At 51.0% G+C, this 17,020-nt stretch overlaps 1 protein-coding gene across 1 annotated transcript in view; it reads left to right on the plus strand.

Annotated features, from left to right (window-relative positions):
- SASH3 (SAM and SH3 domain containing 3) overlaps nucleotides 1-15,874 on the plus strand; it is a 53,460-nt gene extending 37,586 nt beyond the window's left edge. Inside the window, exons 6-8 of the mRNA XM_040325055.1 lie at nucleotides 12,763-12,969; nucleotides 13,185-13,335; nucleotides 15,216-15,874. Of these exons, the coding sequence (XP_040180989.1) occupies nucleotides 12,763-12,969; nucleotides 13,185-13,335; nucleotides 15,216-15,403 (546 nt within the window). The 3' untranslated portion in view covers nucleotides 15,404-15,874. The remainder of the gene's footprint in view (nucleotides 1-12,762; nucleotides 12,970-13,184; nucleotides 13,336-15,215) is intronic.
- Nucleotides 15,875-17,020: the final 1,146 nt, after the last annotated feature.

Genomic DNA, 17,020 nt, shown 5'->3' on the forward strand with positions numbered 1-17,020 from the left:
TTCAATTTCTTTATTTTCAAAAAAAAAAATAACATTTTATAGAAAACATTAAAGAAAAATGAACAATCATCTAAGAAAGATAAATAAATAAATCCTGGTTCATTCCAATGGGCATATTGCAACTCTATCTCTCTATCCGATCGTCTCCAGAAGGAACCAAAGCCAAAATAAATAGATTTTCTTTATACACATATGTTCACATTGACTACGTTCAGAAAAATCTTTTATGACATATTATTGTACAACATCCCAGTATAAAGCAATCCTTCTTTCCTTTCACTTTACTCTTTATCCTATAGGCGTACACACACGTATATGTGTTGTTTCTCATTGCATAGTATATCATTGTATCCATATTAGAATTGATGCACTTGAATCTATATATCTTTGCATATCCGTACACTTCACATCGCTCATCCACATGGGACACATCATTATGTCACTCATGTTTATTCCCTAAGAAAATCTTTCTGTATTCGCATAGTTTATTTATATATTTACATACATACATTTTCGTGGCCCCTTTAACCCCTTCCCGACCGCCGCATGTACATATACGTCGGCAGAATGGCACGGACAGGCACATTGGCGTACCTGTACGTCCCTGCCTAGACGTGGGTCCGATCGGGACCCCCCCCCCGGACTTGCGGCGGTCGGGTCCCCTCAGGGACCACCCCCCCGGACTTGCGGCGGTCGGGTCCCCTCAGGGAGCGATCCGGGACGACGGCGCGGCTATTTGTTTTTAGCCGCTCCGTTGCGATCGCTCCCCGTAGCTGAAGAACGGGGAGAGCCGTATGTAAACACACCTTCCCCGTGCTTCACTGTGTCGGCGCATCGATCGCGTCATCCCCTTTATAGGGAAGACTCGATCGATGACGTCATTCCTACAGCCACACCCCCCTACACTAGTAAACGCACACAAAGTAAACCCTAACTCCTACAGCGCCCCCTGTGTTTAACTCCCAAACTGCAACTGTCATTTTCACAAGAAACAATGCAATTTAAATGCATTTTTTGCTGTGAAAATGACAAAAATCCCCAAAATGTGTCAAAATTGTCCGAAGTGTCCGCCATAATGTCGCAGTCACGAAAAAAATCACTGATCGCCGCCATTAGTAGTAAAAAAAAAAATTATTAAAAATGCCATAAAACTATCCCCTATTTTGTAAACGCTATAAATTTTGCGCAAACCAACCAATAAACGCTTATTGCGATTTTTTCTACCAAAAAATAGGTAGAAGAATACGTATCGGCCTAAACTGAGGAAAAAATTTTTTTTTATATGTTTTTGGGGGATATTTATTATAGCAAAAAGTAAAAAATATAGCATTTTTTTCAAAATTGTCGCTCTATTTTTGTTTATAGCGCAAAAAATAAAAACCGCAGAGGTGATCAAATACCACCAAAAGAAAGCTCTGTTTGTGGGGAAAAAAAGGACGCCAATTTTGTTTGGGAGCCACGTCGCACAACCGCGCAATTGTCTGTTAAAGCGACGCAGTCCCGAACTGTAAAAACACCTTGGGTCTTTAGGCAGCAATATGGTCCGGGGCTTAAGTGGTTAATACACATTTATTCAGGTTTAGGTTTGCTCGACTTCATGTACATATATATGCCGCTCCAATAGACATTGTGGGTATATGTACTTTTATTTATATTATATTATATATACTTTATTATTTCATTTTATTATTTCACCATCATATAATCTTTTTTTTAAAAGTATATGTGTAAAGGCTGGCTGAAGGCTAGCCTGTGTTTGTGGGAGGAGTCTGCTGAGTACTTAACCACTTCCCGACGGCCGTACGACTATTGACGGCCGCGGGGTGGTTCTAAATCTCTGAGCCGCCGTCAATTGACGGCAGCCCCTTTGCTCGTTCCCGGCGCGCGCTCCCGAGCGCGCAGCGGGGGAACTGCTGTGCTGGCCGTGTCCCTTGGACACAGCCAGTCACAGATCGCCGTGAACGGCCAATCGGAGCGGCCGTGTCCTAGGCGATCTGTGCGGCCAATGAGAGATGATCTCATATGTTTACATATGAGATCATCTCTCGCAGACAGCGGTGCTGTCAGGGGAGAGAGGAGACGGATCTGTGTCTCTTGTACATAGAGACGCAGATCGGTCGCCTCCCCCCAGTCACCCCCCACAGTTAGAACACTATGCAGGGAATACATTTAACCCCTTCCTCACCCCCTAGTGTTAACCCCTTCCCTGCCAGTCACATTTAAACAGTAATTAGTGCATATTTATAGCACTGATCGCAGTATAAATCTGAATGGCGCCAAAAATGTGTCAAAAGTGTCCGATGTGTCCGCCATAATGGCGCAGTCGCAATAAAAATCGCAGATCGCCGCCATTACTAGTAAAAAAAAAAAATAATAAAAAAATAATAATTCTGTCCCTTATTTTGTAGGCGCTCTAACTTTTGTGCAAACCAGTCGCTTATTGCGATTTTTTTTTTTTTACTAAAAATACGTAGAATACGTATCGGCCTAGACTGAGGATAAAATTTTTTTTTTTTTTTTAAAAATTGAGCCATTTATTACAGCAACAAGTAAAAAAAATTTTTGTTTTTTTTTCAAAATTGTCGCTCTATTTTTGTTTATAGCGCAAAAAAAAATAAAAACCGCAAAGGTGATGAAATACCACCAAAAGAAAACTCTATTTGTGGGGAAAAAAAGGACGTCAATTTTGTTGGGGAGCCGTGTCGCACGACCGCGCAATTGTCAGTTAAAGCGACGCGGCGCCGAATCGCAAAAAGTCCTCTGGGCAGGAAGGGGGTTTAAGTGCCCAGTAAGGAAGTGGTTAAAGCGGGGGTTCACCCTTAGAGGGCACTTTTTCCCCTTAGCTTCCTGCTCGTTTTGTCTAGGGGAATCGGCTATTTGTTTTAAAATATGATCCGTACTTACCGTTTACGAGACGCATCCTCTCCGTCGCTTCCGGGTATGGGCTGCGGGACTGGGCGTTCCTTCTTGATTGACAGGTTTCCGAGAGGCTTCCGACGGTCGCATCCATCGCGTCACGATTTTCCGAAAGAAGCCGAACGTCGGTGCGCAGGCGCAGTATAGAGCCGCACCGACGTTCGGCTTCTTTCGGCTACGAGTGACGCGATGGATGCGACCGTCGGAAGCCTCTCGGAAGACTGTCAATCAAGAAGGAACGCCCGCTCCCGAAGACCCATACCCGGAAGCGACGGAGAAGATGCGTCTCGTAAACGGTAAGTACTGATCATATTTGAATACAAATAGCCGATTCCCCTAGACCGAACGAGCAGGAAGCTAAGGGGAGAAAATTTTTTTTTTTTATAAATGGGTGAACTCCCGCTTTAAAGCCTCCTCCCACGTCGGGTCCGGTGTTGGCGCCATTTCAGGCGTTTGAATCGGCCGGCGGACGTCACTTCCGGTTTCCAGACAGAGCGGCACTTTGGCCGCAGCAAGGTGTTCCTTTCCTGTGCATAATGGGGGACCTCCTCCCCACCCCCTTCATGCCGGGGTTTCATCAGTGTTGTGGGGGCCGCCCGCTTCTGCCGGCGCTCATGCCGGGGGGGGCTGCGGGAAGGCCGTCCATCCTCCACCCACCCTCCATCTACCCTTCGCTGGGCTCAATCCCGCATGGTCGGGGGGGCGCGGTCCGCTTCTCCCTGCCATCCCCGTGTTCCTTCCAGCATGGGGGGGGGCCAGCCATCCACCCTCCCACTCCTCCGTGCACATGCCGGCAGCTCCTGCAGATCTGATCTTATTTCCAGGCTCACACGGGGGGTGCACTCCTATGTCTCCGGGCGCACGAGGGGGGGCCGTCCATCCACCTCCCCCCCCCCCCCCCCTCCTCCGGGCACACGCCGGTGTTTTGCGGGGGCCGCCGCTCCTCCTCCTCCCTGTCAGTTTACAAGCTCACGCTGAGGGAGGGGGGGGGGGGGCCCTCCCTCTTACCACTCTAGGTACACGCTGTCATGGGGGGGGGGGGGGTCACGGTGGCAGTATGGGGGGGGGGGAGGCTGTCCACCCTTCATTCCTGGGGTCATGCCAGCAGCCTATCACCCATTTCTTCAGGGATAAAGCTGGCAGCATGGGGGCGTTGGGTTTTCCTCCCACAGGTTGCGCTGGCAGTTTTCATACATTGCGGCAAATTGTCATGGCGTCCTCACTGAGTTCCGTCACGCCACGTTTTCAGCCGATGCATTTTTCTTAGCGTTCTACCCCTGCGTTTCTGTCCCTGCGTTTCTGTCCCTGCGTTTCTGTCAAGAGGCATGGAGGAGCTCAGCTATGAGGAAAGATTAGAGGAACTAGATTTATTCACTCTTGAGAAGAGGAGAATAAGGGGGGATATGATCAACATGTACAAATATATAAGAGGTCCATACAGTGAACTTGGTGTTGAGTTATTCACTTTACGGTCATCACTGAGGACAAGGGGGCACTCTTTACGTCTAGAGGAAAAGAGATTTCACCTCCAAATACGGAAAGGTTTTTTCACAGTAAGAGCTGTGAAAATGTGGAACAGACTCCCTCCAGAGGTGGTTCTGGCCAGCTCAGTAGATTGCTTTAAGAAAGGCCTGGATTCTTTCCTAAATGTACATAAAATAACTGAGTACTAAGATTTGTAGGTAAAGTTGATCCAGGGTAAATCCGATTGCCTCTCGGGGGGTCAGGAAGGAATTTTTTCCCCTGCTGTAGCAAATTGGATCATGCTCCGCTGGGGTTTTTTGCCTTCCTCTGGATCAACTGTGGGTATGGAGTTGGGTGTATGGGATTGTACTGTGTTTTTTATTTTTGTTTTTTTATTTTTTGTGGTTGAACTGGATGGACTTGTGTCTTTTTTCAACCTGACTAACTATGTAACTATGTCATAGCGTTAGTCCCTGCGTTTCTGTTATAGCGTTCCTGTCTCAGTGGTCCTGTCTCAGCGTTTCTGTCTGAGCGATCCTGTCTGAGCGATCCTGTCTGAGCGATCCTGTCTCAGCGGTCCTGTCTGAGCGATCCTGTCTGAGCGATCCTGTCTTAGCGATCCTGTCTCAGCGATCCTGTCTCAGCGATCCTGTCTCAGCGGTCCTGTCTGAGCGATCCTGTCTGAGCGATCCTGTCTTAGCGATCCTGTCTCAGCGATCCTGTCTCAGCGATCCTGTCTCAGCGATCCTGTCTGAGCGATCCTGTCTGAGCGATCCTGTCTGAGCGATCCTGTCTGAGCGATCCTGTCTGAGCGATCCTGTCTCAGCGATCCTGTCTTAGCGATCCTGTCTGAGCGATCCTGTCTCAGCGATCCTGTCTCAGCGATCCTGTCTTAGCGATCCTGTCTCAGCGATCCTGTCTCAGCGATCCTGTCTCAGCGATCCTGTCTCAGCGATCCTGTCTGAGCGATCCTGTCTGAGCGATCCTGTCTGAGCGATCCTGTCTGAGCGATCCTGTCTGAGCGATCCTGTCTCAGCGATCCTGTCTCAGCGGTCCTGTCTCAGCGGTCCTGTCTCAGCGATCCTGTCTCAGCGGTCCTGTCTCAGCGATCCTGTCTCAGCGATCCTGTCTCGGCGATCCTGTCTCGGCGGTCCTGTCTCGGCGATCCTGTCTCGGCGATCCTGTCTCGGCGATCCTGTCTCGGCGATCCTGTCTCGGCGATCCTGTCTCGGCGATCCTGTCTCGGCGTTCCTGTCTCAGCGTTCCTGTCTCAGCGATCCTGTCTCAGCGATCCTGTCTCAGCGTTTCTGTCTGAGCGATCCTGTCTGAGCGATCCTGTCTCAGCGATCCTGTCTCGGCGATCCTGTCTCGGCGATCCTGTCTCGGCGATCCTGTCTCAGCGATCCTGTCTCAGCGTTCCTGTCTCAGCGATCCTGTCTCAGCGATCCTGTCTCAGCGTTCCTGTCTGAGCGATCCTGTCTGAGCGATCCTGTCTTAGCGTTCCTGTCTCAGCGATCCTGTCTCGGCGGTCCTGTCTCAGCGATCCTGTCTCAGCGATCCTGTCTCAGCGATCCTGTCTCAGCGATCCTGTCTCAGCGATCCTGTCTCAGCGTTTCTGTCTGAGCGATCCTGTCTCAGCGATCCTGTCTCAGCGTTCCTGTCTCAGCGATCCTGTCTCAGCGTTTCTGTCTGAGCGATCCTGTCTTGGCGATCCTGTCTCGGCGATCCTGTCTCGGCGATCCTGTCTCGGCGATCCTGTCTCAGCGATCCTGTCTCAGCGTTCCTGTCTCAGCGTTCCTGTCTCAGCGTTTCTGTCTCAGCGATCCTGTCTGAGCGATCCTGTCTGGGCGATCCTGTCTCGGCGATCCTGTCTCGGCGATCCTGTCTCAGCGATCCTGTCTGAGCGATCCTGTCTGAGCGATCCTGTCTCAGCGATCCTGTCTCAGCGTTTCTGTCTGAGCGATCCTGTCTGAGCGATCCTGTCTGAGCGATCCTGTCTGGGCGATCCTGTCTCGGCGATCCTGTCTCGGCGATCCTGTCTCAGCGATCCTGTCTGAGCGATCCTGTCTGAGCGATCCTGTCTGAGCGATCCTGTCTGAGCGATCCTGTCTCAGCGATCCTGTCTCAGCGTTCCTGTCTGAGCGATCCTGTCTTGGCGATCCTGTCTCGGCGATCCTGTCTGAGCGATCCTGTCTGAGCGATCCTGTCTCGGTGATCCTGTCTCGGCGATCCTGTCTCGGCGATCCTGTCTCGGCGATCCTGTCTCGGCGATCCTGTCTCAGCGTTCCTGTCTCAGCGATCCTGTCTCAGCGATCCTGTCTCAGCGATCCTGTCTGAGCGATCCTGTCTTAGCGTTCCTGTCTCAGCGATCCTGTCTCGGCGGTCCTGTCTCAGCGATCCTGTCTCAGCGATCCTGTCTCAGCGATCCTGTCTCAGCGATCCTGTCTCAGCGTTTCTGTCTGAGCGATCCTGTCTCAGCGATCCTGTCTCAGCGTTCCTGTCTCAGCGTTCCTGTCTCAGCGTTTCTGTCTGAGCGATCCTGTCTTAGCGATCCTGTCTCGGCGATCCTGTCTCGGCGATCCTGTCTCGGCGATCCTGTCTCAGCGATCCTGTCTCAGCGATCCTGTCTCAGCGTTCCTGTCTCAGCGTTTCTGTCTGAGCGATCCTGTCTGAGCGATCCTGTCTGGGCGATCCTGTCTCGGCGATCCTGTCTGGGCGATCCTGTCTCAGCGATCCTGTCTGAGCGATCCTGTCTCAGCGATCCTGTCTCAGCGTTCCTGTCTCAGCGTTCCTGTCTCAGCGTTTCTGTCTGAGCGATCCTGTCTGAGCGATCCTGTCTGGGCGATCCTGTCTCGGCGATCCTGTCTCGGCGATCCTGTCTCAGCGATCCTGTCTGAGCGATCCTGTCTGAGCGATCCTGTCTGAGCGATCCTGTCTGAGCGATCCTGTCTGAGCGATCCTGTCTCAGCGTTCCTGTCTGAGCGATCCTGTCTTGGCGATCCTGTCTCGGCGATCCTGTCTCGGCGATCCTGTCTCGGCGATCCTGTCTCGGCGATCCTGTCTCGGCGATCCTGTCTCGGCGATCCTGTCTCAGCGTTCCTGTCTCAGCGATCCTGTCTCAGCGATCCTGTCTCAGCGATCCTGTCTGAGCGATCCTGTCTGAGCGATCCTGTCTCGGTGATCCTGTCTCGGCGATCCTGTCTCGGCGATCCTGTCTCGGCGATCCTGTCTCGGCGATCCTGTCTCGGCGATCCTGTCTCGGCGATCCTGTCTCAGCGTTCCTGTCTCAGCGATCCTGTCTCAGCGATCCTGTCTCAGCGTTCCTGTCTGAGCGATCCTGTCTGAGCGATCCTGTCTTAGCGTTCCTGTCTCGGCGATCCTGTCTCGGCGGTCCTGTCTCAGCGATCCTGTCTCAGCGATCCTGTCTCAGCGATCCTGTCTCAGCGATCCTGTCTCAGCGTTTCTGTCTCAGCGTTCCTGTCTCAGCGTTTCTGTCTGAGCGATCCTGTCTTAGCGATCCTGTCTCGGCGATCCTGTCTCGGCGATCCTGTCTCGGCGATCCTGTCTCAGCGATCCTGTCTCAGCGATCCTGTCTCAGCGTTCCTGTCTCAGCGTTTCTGTCTGAGCGATCCTGTCTGAGCGATCCTGTCTCGGCGATCCTGTCTCGGCGATCCTGTCTCGGCGATCCTGTCTTAGCGTTTCTGCCCCATAATGTCTGTCAGTGTTTGTCCGTCATAGCGTTGTCTTCTTTGTGGTTACAATGTCTCATTGTACGTTGTCCACGTTGCACCTGGGTTGGTTAGCTAGTGCTCACATCTCAGCATCTGTCACGTCTACAGATCCATATGGGCTGAGGTTTCGTTTTTAATGATTGTTGACCACAATCTTCTCGCCTGTATACCATACGTCATACGATGCACGTTCATTCTTACACCTATACGACTGCCCACCACGCTCCGTGGGTACACTAGCCCTGAGTGTTCAGTTAATTGCCTGTGTCTGCGCTGCAGGTTACTCGGGCTCATTTACCAATCACACAAGGGTGGGGGGGGGGGGCCTGTCTTCAGGTTCATTCACGCGCAGTGGTCTTGACGTGTCTGCTCATGTTCTCGTACTTAGGTAGGTGCCGAGGGGGTGGTGGTTGTTGCATGTCTGGTGGTCTGTTGTCTTGTTTGCTAGTTTATGTTCCTAAATCTGTGAGTCTGGCTTGGTTCCCATGTGCCATGATTCTATTGCCTAGTGTATTGGCCTTATCCGCCTTCTCCAGGTAGCTGACACTTTGTCCTCCTGCCTGTTGTCCTTTTTTTGCAACTTACCCTCTCACTTCCCCTCATCAGCATGGGTAGTGCCCAGTTGAAGAATTTCAATCCATTTGGCCCTTGCTCTATTTCCCCCATGCATCCTCTTGTCACAAGCAGTTCATTCCTCCTCATGGTGGGGTTGGCTCGGGCATCAGGCGCGATCCATCTTTCATGGGTCATCGAGTTCTGAGCGGTTTCGCAGGTTCTATGGGGGGTTCCTTTTGTCACAAATCATGGGTCGGTGGGTTTTCCTGTCATTGCGGATTCGTACCGGATACGTACACGGTTGCCTTCCTGGTGCACGCTACTCCACTGGACGGATTGTTCTTTACCCTTCTACACCTAAATATGTGTCTTGTGCCCTCTTCTCAGGCATACCGACCAGCTAGGCCAAGGCACACCTCAGGCCTTGGTGGTTAGGGTGATCACAGTTCATACTCGAAGACTCTGACTACAAGTGTAAAGGCTGGCCGAAGGCTAGCCTGTGTTTGTGGGAGGAGTCTGCTGAGTACTTAAAGCCTCCTCCCACCTCGGGTCCGGTGTTGGCGCCATTTCAGGCTTCCCACCCACCCGTTCCCCCCAGCTTCATACATACTATTACTCTTTGTACATTTTCTTATTCTTACATTCTGGGTATGCCCTCTTCTCGGGCATACCGACCAGCTAGGCCAAGGCACACCTCAGGCCTTGGGTGTTAGGGTGATCACAGTTCATACTCGAAGACTCTGACTACAAATATATATTTTTACTTAATTTTCCTTTTGTGCTTTTTTTTAAAGTTATGCCTATATCTTTGTGCTTCACCGTGGCCCCATTCACACCTAGGCGTTTTTACGCCTGAAGCGCACTGCTCACAAACGCCAGAGGGGAGAATTAACATTATTCCCTATGGTGACTGTTCACACCCGAACGCCTGTCGCGCGAAGCTCAAACAAGTCCCGGACCTTTTTTTGTCGTATCGTGCGGTTTGGGCGTATTTGAACGTTTTTTTTTCCCCATAGAAAGTAATGGGAAACGCGCGAATTGAGCGTATCGCGCGACAACGGGCGTTTGCTACGGGCGTTTCGTCGCTTTAGGCTCCATTCACACCTAGGCGTAGGGCGTACAGGCATTTTTACAGGCGATTTTTACCGACGTTTTTGTCGCGCGTATGACGTTTTTGTACTTTGTCTTTTTCCATATTAGCCAATAAGAAAAATGATCATCCCTGACATCACTTGTTGCTCTCCTAGGAATTTTTTATTCCTCTTCCTGGGTGAATATACCTCTTCCGGATTTCAGCAACACAGGCGTCAAAACGCTTGTACAAGCGCGTGTTTACGCGCAATACACGCGTATCAGGCGTTTTACATTGACTTCAATGTAAAAAAAAAACGCTCAAATACGCGCATATCGCGCGCTAGGAGCGACAAAAAAGGGTCCGGAACTTTTTTGAGCTACAGGCTACAGGCGTTTAGGCGTTGAGATGTGAACCATCCCCATTGCCTTTCATTACTTTTCGTCCCTCTGGCGTTTGTGCGCGTCGCGCTACATGTGTAAAAACGCCTAGGTGTGAATGGAGCCTAAGGCTGCATTCACATCTAGACGGACGAAATCGCGGCGTTTTGTTGCCGCAAATCGCGGTAAAAATAGCGGCGTTTTGTACCGCGATTTGCGGCGACAAAACGCGGGTATTGTCCGCCTAGATGTGCCCCAAGATGACCCCCTCTATGGAGATGATTGCCATCTCCTAGCCGAACGCTCGAAGACGCCTGAAAAAAAGGTCCGGGACCTTTTTTCACGCCGCAGGCGACAGGCGTCCGGCGTTCGGCGTGGAGATGTGAACCATCTCCATAGAGGGACATGTATTTCCAGCCCTCTGGCGGCAGAGGCGTAGCGCTACAGGCGTAAAAACGCCTAGATGTGAATGGGGTCTTAATAAATAGAACTTGTCGCCCATGCAGAAGATTAAAAAAATCTACCAACATAGCAACAAGTGATGAAAAGATGATCATTTTTCCTATTGGCTAAAATAAAAAACGCCGAAGTACAAAAACGTCGCACGACGCTGTATGCAAATACGCGCGACAACACGCCAGAAAAAAAACGCCCAAAAAAACGACCGACGCTCAGGTGTGAATGCAGCCAAGATGTGCTTTGGTTTTCTATACACATGTGTGTTTCTCTTAATTGCCTTGATTTTGGGTGTGTACCCTTCTTCAATTAATTCTATGATGCCATAGGCTGAAAAAAATCACATGTTAAATTTGATGTTTGGTATAAATTTTATTGTGTTTGAACCATATTTTAGCCATGATTAAGCACTAGCAAGAGTGCGAAACTAGTCGGCTGGCCTGGTCTATGGTTGTGGTGATTATGCATGTTCCTGCTTGAAAAATAAAAGACCACTTTTTTGAAAAGTTATTTTGGAGTGCGGCTGTCCATCTCCTTCCTCCTATTGCTACTATGTCTTTAAGTCAGCCCTGAAATCTTCCACTCGCCTACTCGCACCTACGGCGAGGAGAGCCGCGGGATCGCAGAGCGGTACAGAACGCCGTAACCGCTTACATTGACATTCCCTCTGCTCGCCGTCACACACAGCCCCGCCTCCTCCTGACCCTGTGATAGACAGAATGCGGGTCCAATTCTGGGATGTGTTCTGTCTATCACAGGTGCGGGGTCAGGAGGAGGCGGGGCTGTGTGAGCAGAGCGGAGGCAATTTCAATTTAAGCTGTTACAGCGTGCTAAACTGCTCTGCGACCCAGCAGGTCTCCTCTTCCTCCTGTCATGATCCGGCCGCCGTTGGGGGCATGGTGCGTCTGCAATGTTGGGCACGGTGCGGCTGCAATGGGGGCACAATGAGTCTGCAGACTCATTGTGCCCCCATTGCAATGTTGGGCACGGTGCGTTTGCAATGTTGGGCACGGTGCGTCTGCAATGGGGGCACGAGTCTGCCGACTCATTGTGCCCCCATTGCAATGTTGGGCACGGTGCGTCTGCAATGGGGGCACGAGTCTGCAGACTCATTGTGCCCCCATTGCAATGTTGGGCACGGTGCGTCTGCAATGTTGGGCACGGTGCGTCTGCAATGTTGGGCACGGTGCGTCTGCAATGTTGGGCACGGTGCGTCTGCAATGTTGGGCACGGTGCGTCTGCAATGTTGGGCACGGTGCGTCTGCAATGTTGGGCACGGTGCGTCTGCAATGTTGGGCACGGTGCGTCTGCAATGTTGGGCACGGTGCGTCTGCAATGTTGGGCACGGTGCGTCTGCAATGTTGGGCACGGTGCGTCTGCAATGTTGGGCACAATGGGTCTGCAACGTTGGGCACAATGAGTCTGCAGACTCATTGTGCCCCCATTGCAATGTTGGGCACGGGGCGGCTGCAATGTTGGGCACGGTGCGGCTGCAATAGGGGCACAATGAGTCTGCAGACTCATTGTGCCCCCATTGCAATGTGGGGCACGGTGCGTCTGCAACGTTGGGCACAATGGGTCTGCAACGGGGGCACAATGAGTCTGCAACGGGGGCACAATGAGTCTGCAGACTCATTGTGCCCCCGTTGCAGACTCATTGTGCCCCATTGCAACGTTGGGCACGGTGCGGCTGCAACGTTGGGCACGGTGCGGCTGCAACGTTGGGCACGGTGCGGCTGCAACGTTGGGCACGGTGCGGCTGCAACGTTGGGCACGGTGCGGCTGCAACGTTGGGCACGGTGCGGCTGCAACGTTGGGCACGGTGCGGCTGCAACGTTGGGCACAATGAGTCCCCCCGCTGTAGACTCATTGTGCCCCCATTGCAATGTTGGGCACAATGAGTGTGCAATGTTGGGCACGGTGAGGCTGCAATGGGGGCACAATGGGTCTGCATCTGCAATGGGGGGGGCACTGTGAGGCTGCAATGGTGGGCACAGGTGAGTCTGTGCTGAGGGAAACTGATAAAGTTGTTGTTAATATTTATTTTTGTAACTTTTTTCTGCATAAAAAATGTAAATTTAATTTCACGAGATTATTTATGAGGGCCTAGCAGAATTAGGGGCGGGGCAGGGTAGGGGGTGGGGCAACCGGTGGCGAGTAACCTCTGGAGTTTCCCATTTTCTTTCAGATAGGAGACATCATCAACATCATCGAGAAACCTCCGGTCGGTACCTGGACGGGCACGTTGAATAACAAGGTGGGGTCATTCAAGTTCATCTACGTGGAAATCCTCCCCCAGGAAACGGAGACCCCCAAAAAAGTCCGGACGCATCGAAGGAGCAAAAAATCCCAACCCAGCACACTGAAGGAGCTTCTGGAGCGGATCAACATGCAGGTTAGACCTCGATCCTTTATTATCCAAATATTCTGATTAAGGAGCAAAACGAAAAGGTTATGGAAGGTCGATACTTTGTTTCCTTAGGTTATGGAAGGTCGATACTTTGTTTCCTTTTATCTAGTTATGAAAGTTTATATTGTAATCTGGAATTCTAGTGCTCATAGTTGAGCCCCTCCCACGCTTAACTCTTCTAACCACCCGCTTGTTCCCAGGAACACATCGCCACCCTCATGCTGAACGGTTATCAGACAATAGAGGACTTCAAGGACCTGACCGAGAGCCATCTGCTGGAATTGAACATCACAGACCCTCAGCACACTGTGAAACTGCTGACCGCCGCTGAAGTCCTGCTAGATTATGACAGTAAGTTCCTGCTTGGCTCCTCACTCCAGGGGCGTAGATAAGGGGGGGGTGTGGTTTGAGGGATTGAAATACCCCCGCAGAGCGTCGGTGCAGACTGCAGAAATAGTCTCACCGGGAACCTCTCCGTAGTCCTGGACCGGCCCTTTTCCTAACCAGTCAGGCTCTATCCCTACCTTACTGCGGGTGCATCAAATGATGTCGGCCCCTATATTTATAGGGTTCCCCCATCAAGATGGCTGCCCAGATCTCGCAGAACTTCAGTATCCGCTAGGACGGGGGGTCTCCAAACCTTCTAAACAAAGGGCCAGTTTAGTGTCCTTCAGGATATAGAGGGGCTGAAATGTGGCCATTGGGGGTATAAAGTGTCCCAACATCAATGGGAGTAAACAATGCCTCGTCTTTGGTGTCAGTGAGAGAAATGTTGCCCCATCATTGGTAGGATTTGGTCCCTGTTGTTTGTGTCACAGGTGAATTGTGCCCCATTGGGAGGAGTTGTGCCCCATCGTTGGTGTCATTGGACCCTTATTGTTGGTATCGCTAACGATGGGGGTACAACTCCTCCCAATGGGGCCAGTGATGGAGCACAACTCCTCCCAATGACACCAACAACAGGGTCCAATGATGGGACACAACTCCTCTCAGTGATACCAACAATAGGGCTCCAATGACACCGAGAGGAGTTGTGTCCCATCATTGGACCCTGTTGTTGGTGTCATTGGGAGGAGTTGTGCTCCATCATTGGTGTCATTGGGGCCCCCATTGTTGGTGTCACTGGGGGGGGGGGGGAATTGTGTCCCATTGGAAGGAGTTGTACTCCATCCTTGGTGTCATTGGGCCTCCCTTGTTGGTGTCACTGGGGGGGAATTGTGTCCCATTGGAAGGAGTTGTACTCCATCCTTGGTGTCATTGGGCCTCCCTTGTTGGTGTCACTGGAGGGGAATTGTGTCCCATTGGAAGGAGTTGTACCCCATCCTTGGTGTCATTGGGCCTCCATTGTTGGTGTCACTGGGGGGGAATTGTGTCCCATTGGAAGGAGTTGTACTCCATCCTTGGTGTCATTGGGCCTCCATAGTTGGTGTCACTGGGGGGGAATTGTGCTCCATCATTGGTGTCATTGGCCCTATTGTTGGCCTCATTGGGAGAAATTGTGTGCCATCATTGGGCCCTGTTGTTGGTCTCATTGGGAGATGTGCTCCATGGTTGGTGTCATTGGACCCCACATTGTTGGTGTCACTGGGAGTAATTGTGTTCCATCTTTGGTCTCATTGGACCCATTGTTGGTCTCATTGGAAGGAATTGTGCCCCACCGTTGGGGTCATTGGGAGGAATTGTTCTCCTTTTGTTGGTGTCAGATGGGGGGGGGGAATTATGCTCCATTGACTGTGTCAGTGGATGAATTGGTGCCCCAAGGGCCAGATAAAAGCAAGCAAAGGGCCACAGTTTGACGACAACTGCGCTAGGACACGGGTGCTCAACCTGTGGCCCTCTAGTCTGTTGTGGAACTACAATTCCCATCATGCCTCTGCCTTTGGGAGTCATGCTTGTGACTGTTTCGCCTTGCAATGCATCATGGGATTTGTAATTCCACAACATCTGGAGGGCCACAGGTTGAGCCCCCATGCACTAGGATCACTGACCTTCCCAAGATGGTTGCTTGGAGCCAAGAATAGGAGTCATTTTCTCGCTGTTGGGCTCCTGCCAACCTGAAGAAACTTTATGGTGCCACCTTCAGGTTTGGAGGAAGTACCACAACCTACCCCCTACCTACAAGCTGAACTGCCAATAAGCGACTCAATACCCAACTAAAATACAGTATTTTGCCAAGTTGCATCCATCAAGGGCTCAGACTAATGGATGATTTTACGATTTCTGTGTCGCAGCCACCAGCGAATCAGAAGAAGGGACCGGGACATCTTTAGCGGATCAGAATTCTCACCTCCCCCGAGATTCGGGCTGCTACGAGGGACCGGAGAACCTTGAAAGCAGCCGCGACGAGTCCGACGGCCCCGAGGAGAACTTGCAGAAACTGTCCTTGGAGGACGGCGAAGCGACCAATCAGGAAGGGTGACTTCTTCTTTTTTTTTTTCTTTTTTTTTTAATTGATGACATGAATGAAACTGCATCACTTTACGTTGAAGGATATTCCGGGATAAACCAAAGAAAACTGAAAAATCTCGACTCTTTCATTCCAAGGCTTGTTTGTGGAAACCGCTGGACGTTTGACATGAAATAACAAGTATTGTCTACTTTTTGTTTTTACATTTTGTCCGTTTTTTATATATTTTTGACTTTCTACAATTCTTACTTTGAGGTTGTTACTATAGATTCTTGTTATTACATTTATATCAAATAGAATTCAAAGAACTGTAAGTTACTTGTTCCAGATATTGGACCACTTACTGGCAATATCCAACTTTTCTCACAAATGGAGAGGGCAAGGGCAGCAAATGGCCATGGGGGTAGAGTCAGGTAGGGGCGTGCAAAACTGCGGCGGCGTAATGTATGACATTTACGTTACGCCGCCACAAGTTTTATGGGCAAGTGCTTGATTCACAAAGCACTTGCCTATAAAGTTACGGCGGCATAGCGTGAAAGGTGCCGGCGTAAGCGCGCATAATTTAAATGATCCCGTAGGGGGCGTGGATCATTTAAATTAGGCGCGTTCCGGCGCCGAACGTACTGCGAATGCGCCGTCCCTAAAAATTTCCCGACGTGCATTGCGGTAATTGACGTCGCAAGGACGTCATTGGTATCGACGCGAACGTAAATGGCGTCCAGCGCCATTCACGGACGACTGACGCAAACGACGTAAAAATTTCAAATCGTGACGCGGGAACGACGTCCATACTTAACATTGTCTGCGCCTCCTAATAGCAGGAGCAGCCTTACGACGAAAACGACTTACGCAAACGACGTAAAAAACTACCGCCGGGCGCACGTACGTTCGTGAATCGGCGTAAGTATGTAATTTGCATACTCTACGCTGACATCTATGGGAGCGCCACCTAGCGGCCAGCGTGAGAATGCACCCTAAGATACAACGGCGTAAGAGACTTATGCCAGTCGTACCTTAGGCTAAAGTCGGCGTATGTAGCTTTCTGAATACAGAAAGTAGATACGCCGGCGCTACTAGGCAATTACGCGGCGTATCTATGGATACGCCGGCGTAATTGCTCTCTGAATCTACCCCCATGTTGCCCACGGGCCCTTCATTATACCTTTTCTAGACTGTCTTATAACTAAAAGGATTATCCTCAATCCCAACTGCCCGGGCTGTGATTTTCCCAACGCCTCCTTTTACCATCTCATCTGGGACTGTCCCTGTGTGCAGGGGTTTTGGACCCAGGTGGTCCAATTTCTCCACGATCGTATGGGCTCCCCGCGCTCTCCCTAAGCCCCCCCGCCAATGTTTACTTGGGCTCTTTTCGCTGTCCGAGGCCGAGAAGTATCTTAATGTCTTTCTGCAAGAGACACTATTCCTGGCCAGGCTTCAGATAGCCAAAACGTGGATGCGGGCCCCCCCCCCCTACCCTTCAGCAATGGATCAGAGCTGTTAATGCTCCTCTGCCCTACAAAAAGCTTCTCTATGTTCACAGGGGTTGTCCCGACAAATACCATAAGGTCTGGGATAGATGGTTGGGCGAAGCCTCCACCTGTGTTGCTCCAGATGAAGAAAGTTCCGTAC

Source organism: Rana temporaria, chromosome 9, assembly GCF_905171775.1.
Source record: "Rana temporaria chromosome 9, aRanTem1.1, whole genome shotgun sequence".
In the NCBI taxonomy this organism is placed as follows: Eukaryota; Metazoa; Chordata; class Amphibia; order Anura; family Ranidae; genus Rana; species Rana temporaria.